Raw genomic sequence first — 22074 nt, forward strand, 5'->3', positions numbered from 1 at the left:
AAAGATCTTTCAATAAAAAGAAAGGATGAAGTTCTAGAAACGAGTCGAAGAATAAAGACTTAAATTATCTTATTCTAACATTTGTTTAATATCTAAAGAATTTCTTTTTTAATGAAAAATTGTTTAAACGAACTTGGAGAGGTATATCAGGATCCAGTTCAAAGGCCTGTATCTTCTCACTCCATGGAACCAACTTCTTTGTTTCGTTTTCGATGAAAAAATTAAATACGTTGCTGCCAGTAGGAAACTTAATAGTCTTAAATTCGTTTTGCCACCACTTATTGAACTCGTTTCGCCAATCGATCAATTGATCTTGAAAGGTCGCTGATCCGAACGCCCAAATACAGGCAAATGCAAAGTATAATTCGTACCTGTTTGTAGAAAGGCATTGAGGACATAGAAAATCATTTAAGAACGATAAGAAATGCGGTAAATTTCTCTATAGCACCCAAAAATTGGGATACGAGCCAGACGTTTATCGAGGGAGGAATCGATGCTAAGTATAGGTACGGTCCATCATTCTTACGAATTTTAAGAAAGGACAGCGTGAGTGAAAGCGAAAACGGCTTATTATAAAGAGAAAAAAAGCATATCGGCGAGATGATAATAATGCAACGATGAAACGTTTTTATTTTTCATTTTTGTTGAATAAAACGTATGCCGATGTAATTGTGAGGCTTTTCTGATTAAAGCAAGATCAGACACCATATAATTTGGAACATGTTTCCTTATTTAGTGACATTAACCTATTTTCTGTCTATTAAGTTTGTAATTTCTATTATGTAAATATGATTTAATTTAGGCGAATTTGTGCGAATTTTACTCGGGATCGGGTTGCAATCCCAGAAGTTTGTAATGTTCGGATACCTGAAATTGTAATCGGATCAGGTTAGGTTATAACGCTCCCGTGCGATTTTCTCTTTTTTATTGCAGAAAAATGTGAAAATCATTTCGAATCTTAAAGTTAAAGTACAAAATCTGATTGTAAAATTGAGAAACAGAGTGATACTGATATGGTCACAAAGTTTCCTCAAAGGTCCCAATCTGAGCCGATTACAATTTCAGATTTTCAATTCGGGATCGGAGGTTCGATTCAGAACATAATTTTTCTGTTATCATGCACCTAAACACTGTTTAAGTGTACTAAAAAACAGTGACACACTGAAATTTCATTTAAATTGTTACAATAAATAGTTACAATTAGGTCAAGTACAAATTAACCTTAAACTTAGTTCAAGTACAAGTTAACCTTAAATTTTCTGGATCCGGACCCGAGATCATAATTTCGGTTACTCGCACAATCCTAAATTTAAATTACATCGTGTTTGGTCTTATTCCAATCAGAAAAATTTTACAAATATGTTAGTGAAAGTGTCGCGACAATTATGGGTATGTACTTTTAATTTTTCTTTAGAACTAAACTCAAACTTAACTAACTTCAATCTAGGAAAAACCCTACAAAATAATAATTGACAACATATTTAAAACTACAAGTGAAATTTACAATTGTGATACAAAAATTGAGAGGTTAGCGAGCCATAAGTTATATATGATATATAACATAAGTTATATATGATATATAACATAAGTTATATATGATATACATATGACTATTAAGTTTCATTTTTTTAAATTATTTTTTATTTGTTATTTTTAGTTATTCGAATTTATTATCAACAAATATCAAATTAAATTTCCTTCTTAACTGTTTCCTGTTTACTTTCTGTTATTTAATTTGCGTTTATGCATTTAGAATTCTTTGTGACACTTTTTTAATGATATTTCATCTTTTTAAATAGTCTTTATCAATATGTTGCAGCTTGAAAAAATATATGATGGTCACTGAATTGTATGCTACTACCAATTTATTGTATTTAAAGGAACTGATCAAATGAATATATTCCGATTTTTGAATGAATTATTTTTTGAAATATGTCGAATCTTTCAAACGACGCCGCATATCTTTTTCTACTATGTTGTAGTTGCTAAAAAAACGAATTCAATGATCTATAATGTAATGTCATTTTTGGTTGACTTTGAATATCAGAATGAAGCGAAAATTTATGGAAAGTAATAACTGCATCCCGCCCTCAGCAAGGTCTGTATCGATCCTAAGATCGACTCAAGTTCTCCACAAATCGTTTCGTTATGAAATTCGAGGTCAACTGAAGGTCATTTTCGTAGGTCGCTAAATTCGTCTTTCTAGAGGCTACAACAGTAAGCAATAAAAAAATATACGTTATTATTAAAAAAAACTGAAGGTTACATTGATATCTCAGAAAATATAATTCATCAAAAAGTTCAAAACATATTCATCTGATTAATTCCCTTGAATACAATAAATTTCATTTGAAATATTTATTGATAATGTTTATAATATTTAATGATAGATAACGAGTTCTTTTAAGCGTATATAAATTTTAGTACTGTTTAGGTCTTATTTATACCATTCCTTTGGGCAATCCGGTGTTACATTTTCCTTAATCAGAAAATAGTCCAGTAATTTACAAAGCATTTCCACGTGACATATTTCTGGTAATGGCGTAATTTTTTTAAACCTAGATTTTGTCATTTCTACAAGGGATGGTACATATTTATCGAACAGAATGGTTAAGTTCGCTCTCTCAGCTGGATCTCTTGTTTCTATCCAGCTGGTTGCAAATCTAATCAAATAATAATAATAATAATGGTAATTCATTAATTAATAACAATTATATAACATACATGTATGTATAACACATACAACATATATTATATAACATAACTTTATAATAAAAAATTGAAAATATTTGTCAAGTTCAGTGTGCTATAATTTAGTTAAGAGAACTTATACGAACTACAAAAGTAAATAAATGTTTACTTACGGATACCACCCAATATCTTGTGGATTTATATAAAGAATTCCTGCCCTAGAAACAGTAGCTGGCGTTGCTGTCCTGAAATTTATTTTCCAATCTTACTTAACTCTTGTACGATAAGAAATATTCACACATATAAATAATACATAAAATATTAAAATATGTTAATATAGAAATACAGCATGTATTAGAACAAACACTATAACTAAAGACAATAAACAAACATATTGGGCATGTATATCTATATAGATGTCCTGTTTCATTGGGAACGCTCATTGGAAAAATAGGAATGATACGAAAAAATGTCTGACATGAAGTTGTGTAGTATCAGCGATGACACACCGTACTTTTATCAATTTGAATTTAAAATTGATTGCACGGAACTGACTGTTTTGGAAACATAAAAAAGCTCATAAAGCTCGTGTCTCGATAGTCGAAACGATGGTGCGAAAAGCAGGAATTTGTAGTGTTTGAAAAACTGATTGTCAGCTACAGTAATCTATAATCAGCAATAAAGGTACCCATTTACAATTGTTTTCATTTCAATTTCAACTCGATATCGTATAACTTTTGTTCGAAATATTTTTTCATATCATTCGCATTTTTCTAGATATTTGAGCATTTTCAGCTAAACAGGACATACTGTCTATGTCATATAATAAATAATCATATTGCAATACGTAAATATTGAATGTGCTTTAGCTTCTGCTTGTAATTTGAGGAAAACAGTCACAGGAGATTAGTCTATTTTCCAATCTCCTGAAAATGTTCCCAGCAATACGACATCGTTTACAGTAAAAATGTTGCGTCGATGACTGATGAGAAGATCGATAAGAAGTCTAAGTTCTAGCAAATTTGTGCTCGCAAACTAAAAATCGATTGCCACTCAATTGATACTTAAAAACTGATTTACGATCGAGATTTGTGATCTCAATACTAATAGAATTCTGAAGAAATAATCATTATCGTAAATATGCAGAAAAAGGGACCTCGACTCCAATTTTGTTGAATTTCGGATATGTTGTAGAAGGGGAGTCTCGGGTAACATACGCTTCTTTCGACGCGTAGAACGATCGTGTTCAAAAGTTATGACAAAAAGAAAATGATATTTGTTAGATTATGCTTATGCTCTGAATATAAGTAATTAAAAACGAAATTTCATATGCATTTGTATAGAATTGAGATCCTAATAGTGGTAACCAATAATTAGGTTAGGTTCGATTCCATGATCCACAACATCCAACTTAACATAACTTTTGAGGCCCTCGGACAAAGTGTATGTTATTTAGTCTCTGTCTCTCTACAACATATCTTAAGATCAAAATCATTGGAGTTGAGGCTTCCTTTTGTGGTTAATCAGTTATAATACTTACGATGATAGCTATAGTCATTAGACAAAAAAAATTACCAATGATAAAATGCTGCATATTACCTAAGATTTGAAATTTCGAAGAGAAGCCTCATGTGTTCTGTTAAAGCGATTCTTTCGTTGCTAGCCAAAGTTAACACTTTGTTGTCATCCATGACAGTGTTTAATGACTCGATCCACATCGGATCTATATCGCCGTCAAAAATGATCCATTTTGGATCATTTCCTGTCATGTTTGCCTGATCTCTCATTATCACGGAGAACAATCTGATTGATCAAGATAGTTACTTATTAAATATTTCATATAATATGTTAACGATTAAAAGATGACAAAACTATGTATGATATAATTCATAGCGAGAAAATTGAATGAATTTACTATATATAAAATCATGTATATTAAATTAAAGTTTTCTAAATGTTAGTAAAACAGCTCTGTTCACAGGTATTAAGCCACTTTCAGAAAGTACTTGTGTGTGTCGTATGTATAAGTATGACTTTTTAAAAGTTAAAAGAGTAAAAAAGGTTTGAAAGTTGTTGAAACTATTAAGAATTATTATTTAGTTTGAAACTTATATAAAGGTAGGCAGAGATTATAGAATCTTATGATACATAAAGAATTTATATACAGGTATCCTTCGTATAACACGATACTTAGGTTTCGAAAAATGCCGTAGTATGCGAAACAAAGAACTGATATAAAAGTGGAGGTTAGGTTCCAATAGTTAATAAGTATAGCAATATTACTGTGGTAAATAAGTATACTTAATAATACTTTTTAACGGTTTTTCGATATCATAATGTACCATAATACACCGATATAGTATTCTATTCTATCACATTATATTATATTATAGTACTATATTATAATGTAATATAACATACTAATATAGTACTAATATTTGTAAGTGTACTACAAAAGTATGCTATATTTTCATAGCCAAGAGAAATATATTTATTAAAACAATTAATAATTAATTCAAAGTACTACACATTTATATATTAATATTATTTATGTTACTTCTAAAAACTGTCATCCACATTTTATATGAAAAATAATGAAAGTCTTTGATTTCCTACTTCGATGTAGCGAAGAAATTTTCGAGTGCAAATGGTTAATACTCCTCGAACTAAGAATAAATTCAAAATTTTAATACTTCTAAATTTCGTATGCAAATCTGAGACAACACATATGCTTGTTCGAATAAACGATATCGAATGGTGCTGCTTGCACCTAACGATTTTCAATTCGTGTTTTTTTTTTTCGGGAATTTTCCCAATTCTCAAATCGTGTTGGAACGAATTTGTGTTTGTAAGAGTACCATATTATAGAGGGATACCTGTATCCAATGTTATAACGTTAAATTTCTTCTCGTTAATATCTACTATATCTCTTGATCATTGCTTTGACCAATTCAGGTATTCGCGTTATTAACAAATTTTAATAAATGTAGGCAAACCTCTCTGCATTTTGCATTTAATTCATACGAAATTTTTTAAATAAATATGTGTATATAGTCATACGTTTATTATGTATGATTTTTCACACACATGCACATACTATATTTCCCTTACACTCTTCCTATATAATAGTATATTCTATGAATGCAAAATTATGATTCCTGAATTTAAATCGATCATCATATCATCTCGTCTGAAACTACGAGATATTCTAACGTTTCTGAATGGGATTTATAAAACATCTAAAAAATATCATTAAACCTAGTGTTGCTGTAAGACCTATTGTTAATAGTGAGATGAATCAAACCCGTCTTTCCATTCCCGCGTTGCAGGATTGATAATTCCAAATAGTTCGTCATTAGTCACTGCTTTCGGATTCAAGTCATTATAATATGGTTTTAATTGCTGATTAAAGTACGTTCGATTAAGTGTTTTCCACACTTCCGTTTTTCCGGTTCCAGCAAATCCAACAATGAAAACTGAATGACGAACATGAAGCAATTCCTCTAACTGTACAACCTAACGAATTTAATATAATTTGAAATTTTCCATATACAAAACTATTTTTCATATTATAATGTCAAATTTCCTTAAACTTATGTACGATAAACGACTTTAAACGTAATAAATATAGGTATAATTCTGTATACAACTTTAATACCAACTGTTAAACATTACAACGCAAATCAGTTTTACTCTTACTTTTAGTACAAAACCATCTTCTGGTTGTAATTTGAGATCCAGAGTAGATTGTCGGACCGTTGATTCAAAATCTAAATCCCTTTTTCGCGGAACATCCAGAGCGGGAAACAAATCACCTATAGAAGCAAATGAACTAGTAGGTTAACTTAAGTGCATAAACGTATAGGTTATGATAACTTAGGACATATATACTATACATATGTATGGATAAACATTATACTCAATATGATCTTGTTTTCGAGTTATAGTTGTTTCTATATATTTGTCATTTCGTGGTCAATTGAGATATTTCTTTAATCACTGGAAAATATACTATTTGAAATAATGATACGTATTTCTTTTACGCATGATAATATCTCACTTCATTTTAGTTGATTAGTGAAACAGTTTCTAAAGGTGATTCCTTTAAAAGCTATTCCCAAAAAGTAAACGTAAAAGGGAATAAGATAAATATTGTTGTACGGTAATACAAGTCACAATCCAATAAAAAGGAATATAAACAAGTTGGAAAAAATAGTAAAAGAAAGTTAAGATTCTTGAGAATTGATGAAGAATCTTGCATTTAGTTTCAATTATGTAGATTGTAAATTTGTAAGGCAATTAAGGACTACAAGAAACCAATTTACCAATAAGTCCCATAAAAACTGGAACATCGTCGGTCACGATTTTCGGTATATTGAAGTCTCTGAGAGCTCTCATTAGCACCTGATCTTCAGCTCTCCCGGGATCGTCTCTCTTTAATTTCCCTGCAACCACTAAAACCGACTTAATCGCCCGTAGACCCCAATCATAGTGATCTTGCTTCGACAAAAGTTCTCGACAAAGCTGATACAGCGTTATGAATTTTCTTGCTAGTAATCTAGCTTCTTGGAAGCCTTCCGCTACCAGCATTATTTCGCAAATTAAGTCAAAATCTGGAACTACCATGGCGCAAGGCCTTAAAAAAAAAAAAAAAAGAAAAAACAGTGATAATTCTTTCTACAATAAAGTACAATTCATATATTTATATATATAAGAATAAACATCTAACGGCGAATGCAGAAAAATCAAAGATGATGAAGCTCAGGAAGGACACAGGAAGAAAGAGAAAATTGAAGTAGTACTGGAAGAGAGCAAGGATGAAAAAAGCATCAAGGAGCTTACGTACCTAAATGTACCACTGCAGAAGTAAATGGAAGCATGGTAAAGCATGTAAAAGGAAGGAAAAACAAGGTGAATGTGATACTTAACCAAATACGAGGAACTAGGAAAAGAAAACTTAGAGATGATCTCAGATTAAGAATGTTCCTATTTGATGTGCTGGTGATAGGAGTACTCATGTGTGGTGTGAAACTGCAGTGATGTACAGTGTAACAGGTACAAAGCAGGCACGATACACTAATGTTATGTGTATATCAAATTGTAACTGAAAATTTTATTTTGAGATGATATAAAATCTTATTTCATCTATGACAATTGACCTTCTTCATTTAACTATTACTTGTACTTTTAGTTATTAACTTGTCATATTCTTGAGTTATCAAACTGTATCATCCATTGATTTCATTGTTATGCACAAGAGTAAGATGTGAGAAAGTAAAAAATAAATTATTTATCAATTATTATCCCTAACTAAGAAATAAATTATAAACAAATAATGCCATTTATTGGAACTGAAAATTTAAAAATCATATGTATATGTTTCACTTTTAAAAAGTAATATTTTCGAAAAGTAATATTATTAGCGCCAAGCATACTACGGATCATTATTGATTCATTATTATTAATACCCTTCATTAGACAAGATAGTATTTTTTATGATAATACGTATGACTATGGCAAATGCATGTAAACGTATGTATACATTCTCCGTCGTCATATTTTGCATTTTTCCATTTTCTCGTGATGACTCGTATTAATTTTTTCTATAATAAATGTATTATATAGCCTCATTTTTTAAAATAAAATGCAGTGTTTAATGCAGCATTGGAATGTAATTTGCTGTTTAATGCTAGTATGATTGTAGTCTTATGTAAGTACAAATATAGATGATTTAACGTACCTGAATAAAGTTTTCAAATTTTCGGGCAATTCCGTCCTTCCCGCATAGCCAGGATTCATAGTGATGAACATTCCAACAGTGGGAACGAGATTCAGTTCTTCTCCGAAGAACAAAAATATCGGTTTGCGGCTTTTCACTCCGTCTAAAACTGATTTCACTTGCACAGCCACCACCGAAAGTACCTCCACCGAAATTCGGTTGAATTCATCGAAACAACCCCATGCTCCTACTTGAGCAAGACCTTTGTAAATGTTTCCGCAGGACTGGAAGAAAATGATAATATCACTTACGTTCAATCAACATTTGAAACGAGAAAATATATCTTCGCGTAAGAGTCACCAAAAACTTACTATATGAAATAGTGTAAAGCAACACTTTAAATCTAAATACCTATTAAATTGTATAAGAAGTTCACTCGTATTTCTTTAAAAAAGTATTAAATATCACTACGTTTATTTTACGTATGTAAGATATATTTAATCAAAGGTTATGCGCTATTTTCTATTCCATTATATTTTTCAAATAAATTAGATAATTCTTTATCCCATCACACTGAAGCTTTCATTAAAAAATTCTAATATGTACAATACATATGTACATTCGGATAGCCTTTCGGGTCAAGTCGGAAAAAGTCGTGCAGCTTCGGACGAAATCCCGCCATGCACGTGGCCGTGATTCGATTCGAGATTGTATTTAAAATTGATTATTACGTTCATAATGTAATCTTTGATATTCGGTTTTTTTAGGCAACCAGGTACTCAATAAACTTTCTCTGTATGGAAGTATGAAATAAGATAATTTTCCCTCGAAGAATAAAATTTGAATGTAAGAAATGCGATTGTTTTAAATATTTCTGCAACTTTATGAGCGAGAGATTATTCTCGACATCGGGTAGTATAGTCATTGCCACAAGTACAAAGTTATTGCCATGAAATTTAAAACAATTGGGTTTCTACATTCGGATTTAAAATTGGCTGTATATTTTGATCCTTATTAAACATCCAGTAACTATTTCTTTTCTATCCGTGTAATTAGTACTGTAATATTAAAAGAGTAATTTGTTAATAGAGTACGTTTTCCAATTTCCATAATAAAATCAAATAAGAATAAAATTTATATACTTCCTATAAAGTAAATAAGCAGGTTATATCGAACGAAATTTATTTCAAATATATTCATTAGAGATATTATTATTTCACAGAAAAATTATCTTATTTCGAAGTTTCATATAGACAAAGATTTTGCATTTGCCTGTTGGGTATTTGATTATCTAAGAAAGCTAACTATCAAGATCGTTACTATCGTATGAAGATAATACGATCAATTTTATTCCAAACACAATCTCGAATCGAATCACGACTATGGGTATCGTAGTATCTCGTCCAAGCTCGGCCGAAAAAGCCCAAAGAAAACTGCCCGAAGCAATGAGGCTACCTGAGTGTACGTACGTGTTGGGTGACCACTCGAATCTGCTCGAATTTTTACGGCTCAACCCGCGCATGCCCGAATTTGCCCGAACTTTTCAGTCCCAACCCGAACCCGACATATCGTGTACCGACATACTGCTTTGTAATCTAATATGTAATTTACACTCATGAACAATTTCATTATTTAACACTTATAATATTAATTCTCTTTTTGCTATTAAATGTAATAAATATAATAATAATTATGATAAATTACAATTATAAACAATATTTATTCATACTAATTATCGTATGTTCAGTCACTGTAGCTAACATGAGTAACGTCTCTATAATATTGTTAAAACTGCAATACCAAGATGTGAACAAACTTAATGCGTAACTTAACACAATTAGATACTAAAATTTGGATACTAAAAATAAAATATTGTAAATTCATAATAAAACGACTATCTGATGCACCATATCGGGACACTGTATCTTTTTTATATAAAATGAGTTACATAATATGAGAATACAAGTATTTATGTTTCCATGAGATAAATTTGGAGTTTTCAGACTCACTTTCGTTCGTGCAAATGGAATGCTATATTTTTGTTCTGAAAACTCCAAATTTAAAATTCAAAACCACAATAGCAAACACAATGTGTCTCTTGTAAATATAAAGTAATTTTATTAATATATTTTTAGATACAAATAATTGTTTAATATCTTTATTTACGAGATTTGTAATAATTTAGGTACTTCAGCTATGATTTATACGAGGTAAATCACATAATTTAAACATTGTAAATAGTTCCCGAAATATGCATTTTAGAGAGAAAGAAAATTTATAGAAACTTATCTTATGCTACTTTATAGAAATTAATAAAAAAATTGATGTAACATCAGAGAACACGTATGATATTGAAATGGCTTTATTTTTCAGTATCGAAATTTGAGAAAGTAATTTAGATCTTTAAATATGTGTTCTAAATACCTATTTCAATTACCGTACATGGTCGAGCCTGAGAATTGATTGCCATACAATTGCGTAAATCAAATTGTCTGTGTAGTAAATATTGGACGAATTCCAGAAATTCGGTTTCTCATACCCTCTATTGTCATTAGCTGTTCGTAATATATCGTTTTCTATTGCGTACCACAGAAGGTAATATACCGACATCAAATTGGGAAATCGTGATGGTCATAAAAACTCTTCATAACTGTCCTTAATTGTCAAATTGCATGTAAGTCAACAGAAATTAAATACTTTGGTCGTTTCTTATATAAGTTACGATAACTGGGGTACGCAGTAAAATCAAGGAAAAGGTTTTCGCGAATGTTTCGTTAATCGGAGTGAAACTTCATTTATCCGATACGGTCCGCGGACAAGACGTGTCGGATAATAATAGAAATTCACTAGTTGTTCCTTTCTTCGCTGTTATTCGTACAATCGGAATTAATTTTCATGTAACTGGATTTTGCTTTTCATCATTTGATTGAAATTCGGTCACTACTGATATTGGGATACGTTGTTACGTAGAAAGATTAAACTGAATTTTTTAAATACAGTGACATGTGCAGTATTTGCATAAATGGAGAAGCATATAATTATTTGGATGAGGAGATATTCAGTTAATAGAACCTGCGTCTCTTTTTATTATTATTATTCTATATTTCAAAACAAATAATACAAGAACAATCACAAAGAATACCATACAATATAAAAGGAAATCTTTTTTGAATTATCTATGGATTCTACATCTTTTTACTAGTAAGTCAAATTTTGTTACTACATTGAACTGCGTTGAATTATATTCTGTTTGCGCCTCAAACGACCTAGTCCTCTTTCCAATGCTATAAATACTTTTAATACTAAACACTGTAAAGAAGCCTTTTTATTGTCACTTCCGCTGTACTCTCCTTTCTCTCAGTACGAGGACGTAAAATGTTGATATTTATTTAAATTTCAAAACATTCTTGTACAATATACAGGGTGTAACGGAACATGTGGAACATGCCTCAGGAATTGACCTGAAAATAATGAAAAAGGTTCATATAAACATATGTTCTATCTGTTTTTATTCATGAAATGTAAGTAATTATTTGTTCGGATTTTGTGTTATCTAATTACCCTTAAAAATGATGCTCAAAATGACCACCTCGCATTTCAAGGCAAGTCTGTAGATTTGTCGCAAGTCTTGCCATGGATCCAGTTGTACTCTGAATAGTTCCTGACGTTATTGATAGCCAAATTTACTCATAGGCTTGTTCCATTCTGGATGTTAGTATTTCAACAATTCCAATACATGATTGTGTAGGTATACAATATATTTGTTATATCTCACATACGAAGAGAGATAGACCATACATTCGTATGAGCTTCTTTTGCTGATTTCAAATGTATTGTACAATCAGCTCCAGAAGTGGATATGTTCTGTAATATCCTACATATCTAGACACTGATTCCTTTATTGCTGATTTATTATCATTGCTATAAGACAGAGAATAGATATTTATTTTCCAAATCCATTAATAAAGTTTTTCTGCTTCCTGAAACACTTGGGTAATTCTCACACTTGCTCGTTTCTGTTTTTGATGTCATTAATCGCAGATCTTCTGACGTTGTACATTTTTGCAATTTTTGCAACACTACCATACTTTTTTCCCAACTTTTGAAGTATCTTTCCTTTCCATGTAACGCTCAATATATCACGTTTCCTCTTTGATGTCATCAGAGACAAGAGATATTAACTTGTAGAATATTAGCTTCGTACTGAAGTCATTAGGTGGTACTGACAAAATCCGCACTCACTTAGTTGCCAATCCAATAGTATGAAATTACACAAGAGACATATAATAGTAAATGACACAAGTAAAAAGTATTGTTCCGTTAATTGAACGTGTGGATAATAGATCTTCGGCTACTGAAGGTTCAACTGCACTAAGGCAAACACATTTATTCATGTAAGTGGCATGTCGCGTGGATTAGAGCTGGATAATTTATAATAGGAGTTTAGGAACATATTCGATAAATCGTGCATTATGATGATACCAGTCTGAATGAAGGGAGTTCGAATAAATGGAATATAATGGTATTAAATTTGTAATAAATATGTCATTCGTTGCTAGATTTGGGGAAAGCTCAATAGAAATTTTAATATTAAAATATATCACTCTCCCAAAATTTTACAAAAAACTTAGATATTTCGTTTTTAAATTACCATAAAAATTACGATATTTCGTACGAAAATAAATTATTTATAGCATTTGTGATCTTCGTGAAACCTTGTAATTTATATATTTAACATCCTTCTGTGATATATATGTATATATCTTAATATCTGCACGTAGTAGTCGTCACATGTCTTATTCTACATTTTCAATAAATTCTACATATTCCTTGAATAAAAACATGAAGTAATTTTATAGAAATATTGTTCAAAATCTTCTGCTGGAGTAACGATCTCTACCTATCTACTTCTAATTGTATTTTATTGATTGTTTTAAATAAGAACAAAACAAGTTATTAATTTACATGAATATTTTTATCACTTCAATTTAAAAACAATAAAAAATACTATATATATAATATAATTATTAATCAATTATTAATCAAATATATTATATATTACTATTACTATAATAATACTATTACTATAATAAAATTCATAACGTATAGCAATGTAAAATTAACAAAATTAATACGTTGAAAAGTTACTTGACTCGACGTACTTTCTTTACTAAATACTTAAAAATAATTCACTAAATACTTAAATACACAAGTAGAAGTAATATTAGCTCGTTACTTAAGATTTGTATCATAATAAGTGAAAGTCAAGTAGAGAAATTAATTTTTAGCCAATATACATCTCTTCATAGAAGGCATATCTGAAAAAACTCCGAGCATTATGTAATTCATATTCAGATGCACAATGTGTTAAAATATTTATTTATATTACCGTTTGTTATAGTGAGACGTAAATCAACACGTTATGTCAGATAACTAGGCAATAATTGGTACTATCTTTTGTACAAAAAGAAGTACACATAAAATTCGATTTTCCAAAATGTTATGCTACATTACTCCCATAATATATAACATTCGACTTATGATTATTAATAATTAGATTTACATTTTTTAGGAAGTGGAAAATTCTGGTGCAAGTTGGGAGCATATGAAACTTTTTGCGTAGTTAAAAAATATGTTGAGAAAGGAATATGTGATAAAATGAAACAAATAAAAAGTGTAACTTGTGCTCTTACTATTAAGCTGCTTATTCATTAATACATTTTATTTCATTTTTATTGCAAAATAATTATTTAATTTTCTTTAGATATATAAAATTTATTTGCTCCATACAAAGTACAGTAGAATTTCCAAAAATGACTATTGTAAAATGACTGGTATAAACTTTACGTAAAATCAAAATTATAAAATATAATTATAAAACAAAAATACAGAATAAAACTTATATGTTTGTTATAAAAATAAATCTCCACGTTCCAAAAGTTGTGTAAATTTTAATTTCAACGTGGAAGTTTAATATCAAAGATCTATCCATAAAATAACTATGAGTTTACCTTATAATCCATTTGTTCGGAACAGTTAAACACATAAACCATTTGGCCCAACGCTCTCCCTAAATCTTTCGTGGTTTCTGTCTTGCCAGTTCCAGCTGGGCCAGCTGGTGCTCCACCCATTATAAGATGCAAAGATTGTGTTAAAGTGATGTAACATCGATCGGTTAATGGTGTTATCACCAGCCGTGGAACATTTCCCAAATATTCGTAATCGTATTTGAAGGAAGCATCGCAGATATCAGCGAAACAATCACCAACTTTGTCGTCCCATCTGTAAGTTGTTCGGTCATTTAAAGTGAAACAAAGCAAGTTAGTAAAATGTGTTGATAAATATTTGAGTAAAAAACAAGAGATAAATCGAGGCAATAAATAACTTTGTCTTTAAAGATGAGCTACATAACAGATAAATTTTCCAAGCAATAGTTTCTAAAAATATCACAAAAGTAAGATAATCTGAAAACAATAACTAAACAAATTTGATAAAAGAATTATGAAATTGAATATGCAATTAACGAAATTATGTACAATTTTAATGTTATTCAATTTATTCCATTATTCATCCAATTCGTCCTATTTAATACTTTATTTAGCACATTTATGCTGAAGTATAGATATATAGTTCATAATCAACTGCTTTATTTATACAGTGCAACCTCTAGTATCTGAAACAATAGCGAGACATGGCTATTCTCATATTCTCATAATTATTATACCATACAGGGTGAATCAAAAAGACTGAGCCACCTAAATAACTCTTTCAGTTTTTGAGATACAGAGAAACGTTTGAAACAAAGTTGTTTGATTCTGAGGGGGCTATTACGCGATGGAAAACATTGTTTCTCAAATGGACGTGTTTACGAGTATTGCAGTATGTTGCAAAAAAAATAATGCAATGACAATTACGAAGAGTAAGATGTACTACAAATAAATTATTTCAAAATTATTTATGGACCCCATAAGTTTCTCGTTTATATGAGATTTACTTTTCTCTACCTTAACACTGAGCTAACAAGGAGAACCGATGGCATCCAGTTACATTTGAGCAAAATAACGCTGTGATGGCATTTCTGCTAATTTTACAACCAGGAGCCGATTCTTGTCGACAAGAAACTAAGGTTTTCTTGTCAATGCTTCTCAAAACAAGCCTGCTTCATTGTACTATTTTCAATAATATAATACAATGATAATTCATTGTAATTTCAGCATGGTACACATTGTACATATTTTGCAAAGAATCAGTTAAATCTTTTTATAGAAAAACTATAGTCCCTCAAAGTTCTGGGGTAAGTCCCTCACAGTCTGCTTAGCAAAAAGGCATCACTGCTTTCCCCACTCCCTGGCCAGAGGGTCTAGAGGAAGTTTCTATTCCTTGGGAATGTAATTTTTATTTTGTAATTTTCATTTTGCTAACGAATCACTACTTTCTTTTTGGGCCCAGAAATTTGGATCTCCGTTTAATTGTTGATTAAATTTCAAAGGTTTCCCGCATAGCTTCAGCTACTCATGTTGGTATTGCTATTTTTCTGATTCGTAGAGGTCACTGATGTACAGCAATATCCACATCTTTATTTTGTGGCTCCATTGGAGTTTAGTGCAAAGAAACCTGAACAAATCTCAATTGCATGTTCTTGTTTGTTAATTCCATTCATCGTAGATCTCCCACGGTGCAATACAATCTTGCAATTTTTGCAGTTTTTACATTAGCGTTAATGTTACAATTTAGTAGTACAATGTCATGACACATAAATTATATTGACACGTATAATGTCAACTTAATACCGCGGCAATGTACGAATAAAATGAGATTAAGGAAGGACGTAACTACAGATACACTTCAAGTCAATTTGTTTGTTTGTGTGATAGTAGAGGACACAGGCAGGAAAATATAGTGTCCGAATAATAGAAGGTTTGGATAGTGGAACTTTCGGATGCTAGAGGCTCCACTGTACGATCAAATCAATCGTCGTCGAGTTTACCTGTGCCTGAGTTGCGATTGCCACTGAAAACTAGAATAGTGATCTGCCTTCATCGCGATCATTTTCGCTACAACGTCCCTTGCATGCACGTCGATTGTACAGATTGTCATGATCTTCCTTCTATCGCTTTCACTCAAATCTCCACAGAGAAGTACTATCAACGCGTTTAACTGATTAATTTGCTTTCGTTGATAATCTTTAAACGCATTCTCGAAACCTTCCTCTAGTCTCATAAAGGCCATGTTTACTTCCGTAGTCCACCAGATTTGAGTTCCGCATAGCGCGGGTTGAGCTCGATGATCGAAAATCCATTGCTCACGTGGCTTCTCGTCGTATGTAGCTACTGCCTGAGATATATGATGCCTTACCGATCTCTTCATCGCATCTGTTACGTTGTTCAACCAAACTTCCACCTAAAAAAATAATAGGGAAATGAAATATGTTCTATTAAAAAAAATATACAAATATCTATGAAAATATAAATGATAAGAATATTTGCATCAATGTTATTGACACTTCAAACTACTAGGAATTTTAGTTTTCTACTATGGATACACAAATCCAACTTGGTCCATCCATCTCTGCATACTGTGTCGATTTTGACCGGTAATTTTAAGTAATTATTAATTTCTTCCATATTTTTTTTTAATTTTACTTTGCTTGGTAAAAAGGCTGCTGTTTAGAGGACCCACTTCCAATAACTTCATACATGTTATCGAGGTCACCCTTCTGAGTGACCTTCTAAAGGTTATAGTCACCACTCGTTGTTTGTTAAAAAATTATTAACAGAATAACTTAATTTGTCCAAAACGAAAATGGCAGACCCAGTGATTCTCGCATCTGAAAAATCTTACAACTATTACAAGTGCATTAACCTTGATTGGCTAAATACTATTTATTTCGTACAATTCAATTTTGAATACCACGAGAGTAAAATGAGTACTGCGATCCATAAGTCAGTGAATTTTTGTATATACATATCTTTTATTTATGTCCATTTTATATCTTTCTTAATTTTTTTTACGTTTTTTTTTAATTGCAAAAAGATTTAAGCATTTGGCTACAGTATCACTTGTATCGTAAATTAGGGATTATAAGTAGTATTTCAAAATCTTTCCACTCCATTCTTTCTTTCTTTATTTCTTTCAAATCCAAAACGATAAGAAGTTAAGCCACGAAGTGGACACATTGTCAATCGCGTTAATGAAAAAACATATTGCCAGTGGAGAGTTAAAGAGTCAGCACATGATATTGCTATACGTGTATATATACACACACATTTGATTGCTCGGTACGTTCGATCTTTTGATTGTGCTGGTCGTTGAAACCAAGTTTGTGTCTTGTTGACATCTTTTTACTAAGGAACTCAATGAAAAAGAAGTGCGATGAATAATGAGAAACATACGAGACGATGCATAAAACATAGACTCGACCTGTGGATTGCTTCCTTGTTCCACGTTTTGAACAGAGCAATCGTTACGGAACACTTGGAATGGTAACGATCTGCACTTGTCACTTTGCCCATTCAATTTCTCAACCCTTCCGTCGGTCTTGATCCTTATCGGTAACAAGTTCGAAGTAGCGAAAAGCGTATTTATATTTGGCTATCGCGCACGATTAAACGACGAAGGCAGTGCCGGTAGTTACAAACGATCGTTCTATTCCAACTCTAGTGATTTTCGTGATGTATAATATCCTAACCTAATGGTTTGTATGTTACGACGAGTGTTAGGTTTTCCGGGTAAATCCTAATCTCTTCCAGTATGCCGACTTTGTCGGTAACATACATATTGTGCACTGTTTTACTGTCTGTTGTTTCTGCATCTGCGGATTACATCGACGTTTTACGGCCGATGAAATTGAGATAAGCAACGTAAGAGATAGTAATAGAGTAAGAGATAGTAATAAATTCCTCAATTGGATCTTTCATATTAACGTAAACATTTATATTCGCCTAACGCCTGATTTTAGGTTTGAGTTTCGTTCAATTCGCTAATCCTAGTTTAACCACGGTTCGTATGGAATAAAGCAATTACAGATCCAACATTTACTTTGTGTAACACTTCTTAACTTATTAAGTTTCTTTGGTTATTTAATATTATTATTATTATTTATGTACTTCGTAACTTCTTAACATCACCGATCGACCCGGAATTTTTTTGATAATTGACACCATCATATGGAATGATACGCAGTAAAAATGGCAAAAAACGTGTTGGAAGTAGTACAAAACGAGGAAGCTAGTTAATTCGGTAAACAGATTGTAGGATCCTTTTACATATTTACAATTGGCAGTCATTTTGACTGGTATTTGTATAAATAGCCAAGAAAAAAAGAATTATTTTGATTTTGAATAACTAAAAAAAATAAAATAAAATTCATTATGTTTTTTTAGTTATAGTTGCAAAAGTCATTATATCATTGCGGAAAATAAATGTAACATGAGTAGGAATTTTATTTTAGAATTGTAAAACCAGTCATTTTGACTGATGTGGTGGTTCTAGCTTTAATAAATAAAAACCTTTTGAACAGGATAGAATCTTGATAACATACATGAAATTGAAGGAGGTAGGTTCTCTAAACAGCAATTTTATGCCAAAATTTTGGGGGTTTTTTAAAACCTAAAAATATCCTAAAAAAGCTGCGTGATCTTAAATGATCCAGTATGCAGACGACGTTGGTAAAAATCAGATTACAAACGGAGGGTTCAAAACCTATCTTTATATTTATTACGAGAAAGTACCTTTCCACTGCAATCGCAAGTCCCATGAATAGCCATTTCCTCACCGTCTTTGGCAATCATAACTCTCGCCTGCTTCGTTGCTTTCCCACCGTCCATTTTCCAATGCAATTTTGCAATAGAATCGTACAGCTTTGACAAATGTCTGCAGACCAATTCAGGGTTGTTTCCTAAGGAGAAGTAATGTATTCAACAAATTTCAAATTCAGCATTAAGTTCAGAAAATAATTGTTTACAAAAGTATTTTACTTAAATTAAATAAATATAATTATGCTACTAACGTTGTCCTGCAGTACGTTTTGTTTAACTAGAACTGCCAAAATACCTGGAAAGATACGAATGATACAAAGACATGCTTCAGACGAAAGCTGTATCGTATTGACGGGAACGTACTGTGCTTCCATCTATTTGACCTTGCAATGGCTTTGAAACATGCTGTAAAGCTGACATTACAGTTCTTAAATAGATGTCGCTATTTTTTAATACATATTTTTGTAGTTGACATTCAGACATTTTCGAAACACTTCAAACTCGTGTTCTTTGCAAAATCCGCTATCGAGATACGTCTTTTAAAATTTGATGTGCCGCCGGCATTAGCGTTACCCAATGTGTATCATGGGGATAAATAAAGATGTTTTCCATAATTCTACCATAATTATAATATACATCTTTTTGTAATTATAATTCTATTTATAATTGTGTAATTTATAATTATAATATAATATATATAATTCTACCATAGTTCTACCACTGATATGGCATTGTCAAAACACAATTTTGCAGTTTTCTAATGTTTTTAGAATAGTTAGTCAGCCTTTTTCTTTTTTTTGACAATTTGGAAACGTCTGAATGTCAAATACAAGAATATCTAATCAAAGATGAAGCAATTCATTTGAAAATTTTAATGTCATCCCTACAGGACGTTTCAACGTAATCGCAACATCAAACAGATAAAAGTACAGTACGTGTTCTTCTATACCAAACAACTTTTGCCTCAAACATTTTTTCCCTAACAATCGTATCTTTTCAGGCAATTAAGCGCCCCGAGTTACACAGAACATATTATACGGTTCAAGCTAACATATTAAATATATGTAACGGCAAATAAATCGCTCATTTTTGCTCCCTCGATTTTGCAACTGAATTTCGTACCAAATGACAGCTTACGATCTTATACTCATCAAAGCGTCAGTTTGCATGCTTTGGTGTGCGAACTTTGATCGAATAATTCATACAGTTGTTCTCGGAAATATTGCTAACTGCTGACAATTTGAGTTTGGATCCTCAAAATTCAAAATGTCTGATTCAATCCTGTGTACGATATATTTAAAGTAGCATCTATGTCTTGTATTTTTTTGTCCTATTTACTGCAAATCATGATGATGGATACGTCACATATATTATGTAGGTACATGTATCCCATGATTTTGGCTATATCCAAGAAACCATACAAGTGTCATAACGTAGATGCAACAGCCAACAGTTTGCCACTTCTTCTCAGTCGACGCATCCGTCCTAGTTGCTCTTGCCCAGGTGCTCTTGTTATCATCTTCCTCTACTTCTTTTCTCAAATTCCAAAAATATTTTGCGGTGTCCACCATCCTGGGATCAAAAAAAAAAAAAAAAAAAAAAAAAATAAAGAACAAAATTCAAATAGTAATTCAGCAGTTATTACACATATAGAAATGATGTATCCATCTAAATTTGATAATTGAATCTAAAATTGATAAATATTGATTTTAGATTGTTAATTTTGAAAATCTAAATTCAAATAGCGATTGAACAGTTACTTTACATAATAAGAAAAATGTATCTATTTAAACAAACGAATTGATACATACTATTTAGATTGTCACTGTCAGTTTTGAGAATCTAAGTTCAAGTTCACTATCAGCAGTCAGCAAAACGCATGAGACTGATTTTTTGAATTATCTGGCCCGAGATAAAGGACCACATACCGAAGCACACATTGATGGGTACGAGCATGTTGGACGCCTAATGCCTCGGAAATTAATTGCCGACTGAACTTGAAAATTTGATGTGACTGATATCTCATCATAAGCTATCATTTTGGTAGCAAAAATGTATCACTTTTTGATCGTTCTTTTTCGCAGGAAAAGACAATAAGAATTATTTATAGCTATCAATGTTTTCTAACCATTGCTTAAAATATCAAGTAAATCTGCTGCGGAGATGAAATAAAACCTTGGGTAAATTAATCTCTTTGTTTCCAAGTAATCGGCTAACGCTTTCTCGCAGAAATTTAGTTGCACTTGCAGCTCTTCTAGTTTCTCTAAAAGTTTAGGCCGGTTGGTTGCTTTTACGATATTCAAATTGCTCAACATTTCCTTCAGCAGTTCCTTAAAAATTATTACACGTATCGCTATATTTTTCGATATAATGTTCTCAGACATGTTTGAAAAAATATTACTTAACATATTAATTTCTTTAAACAAATGCTTAATTTAATAAAAGTGTGGCATACTTAGATATTCTATACATGTATTATAATTTAATTGTAATGTAATTAGGTAATTTATATTTGTGGAAAAAATGGACTGTGTTTTGCAGTACAATTGAAATGAAGGAAATTCGAAATGTAGAAAACATTGAAAATTGTATTAGAAACTTTCATCTTCAGGAAGAGTGCATTAAAAAATTAATCAAAAACGTGAGCACTGAACTGATAACTGTTGTTTTTTCTTTTGTTATATGGTCATACATGTATACTTATCTAATGACTCTGATTATTAATTAAAATTATTTCAAACCAGCATCGCCGGCCGGATGATACTCTGGCCTAACCTATAACCCACACATTTTTAAAAATGGTTACATCTTTCATGAATGAGTTAAGTCTAGCTTGGACTATATAAAAATACGTCCGCCTTCGTCAGAGTGAAACGTAATCGTAACATAAATTGTATTCAAGTATTT

General features: G+C 31.3%; 2 protein-coding genes across 4 annotated transcripts in view; both read right to left on the reverse strand.

Moving 5' to 3' along the window:
- Nucleotides 1-8: 8 nt before the first annotated feature.
- LOC117237458 (dynein beta chain, ciliary-like) lies at nt 9-12496 on the reverse strand. Its single transcript, XM_033501435.1, has 10 exons — nt 12417-12496; nt 12250-12331; nt 8432-8694; nt 7017-7327; nt 6391-6506; nt 5996-6207; nt 4291-4494; nt 2865-2936; nt 2448-2663; nt 9-371 (listed from the first exon to the last, which is right to left on the reverse strand). Exons 1-10 carry the CDS (start codon nt 12494-12496, stop codon nt 86-88), a joined length of 1842 nt encoding a protein of 613 aa, XP_033357326.1. The 3' UTR covers nt 9-85.
- A 1813-nt stretch (nt 12497-14309) lies between these two features.
- Nucleotides 14310-22074, reverse strand: part of LOC117237447 (dynein beta chain, ciliary-like) — a 72886-nt gene continuing 65121 nt past the window's right edge. For all 3 annotated transcript variants that reach the window (XM_033501417.1, XM_033501418.1, XM_033501419.1), the window contains 4 exons: nt 21296-21497; nt 19141-19307; nt 16398-16810; nt 14310-14692 (listed from right to left, as the gene is read on the reverse strand). In XM_033501417.1, coding sequence (XP_033357308.1) covers nt 14410-14692; nt 16398-16810; nt 19141-19307; nt 21296-21497 — 1065 coding nt within the window. In that variant the 3' untranslated portion in view covers nt 14310-14409. The remainder of the gene's footprint in view (nt 14693-16397; nt 16811-19140; nt 19308-21295; nt 21498-22074) is intronic.

This window comes from Bombus vosnesenskii, unplaced genomic scaffold, assembly GCF_011952255.1.
Source record: "Bombus vosnesenskii isolate JDL3184/JDL3185 unplaced genomic scaffold, Bvos_JDL3184-5_v1.1 scf7180000013371, whole genome shotgun sequence".
Lineage (NCBI taxonomy): Eukaryota > Metazoa > Arthropoda > Insecta > Hymenoptera > Apidae > Bombus > Bombus vosnesenskii.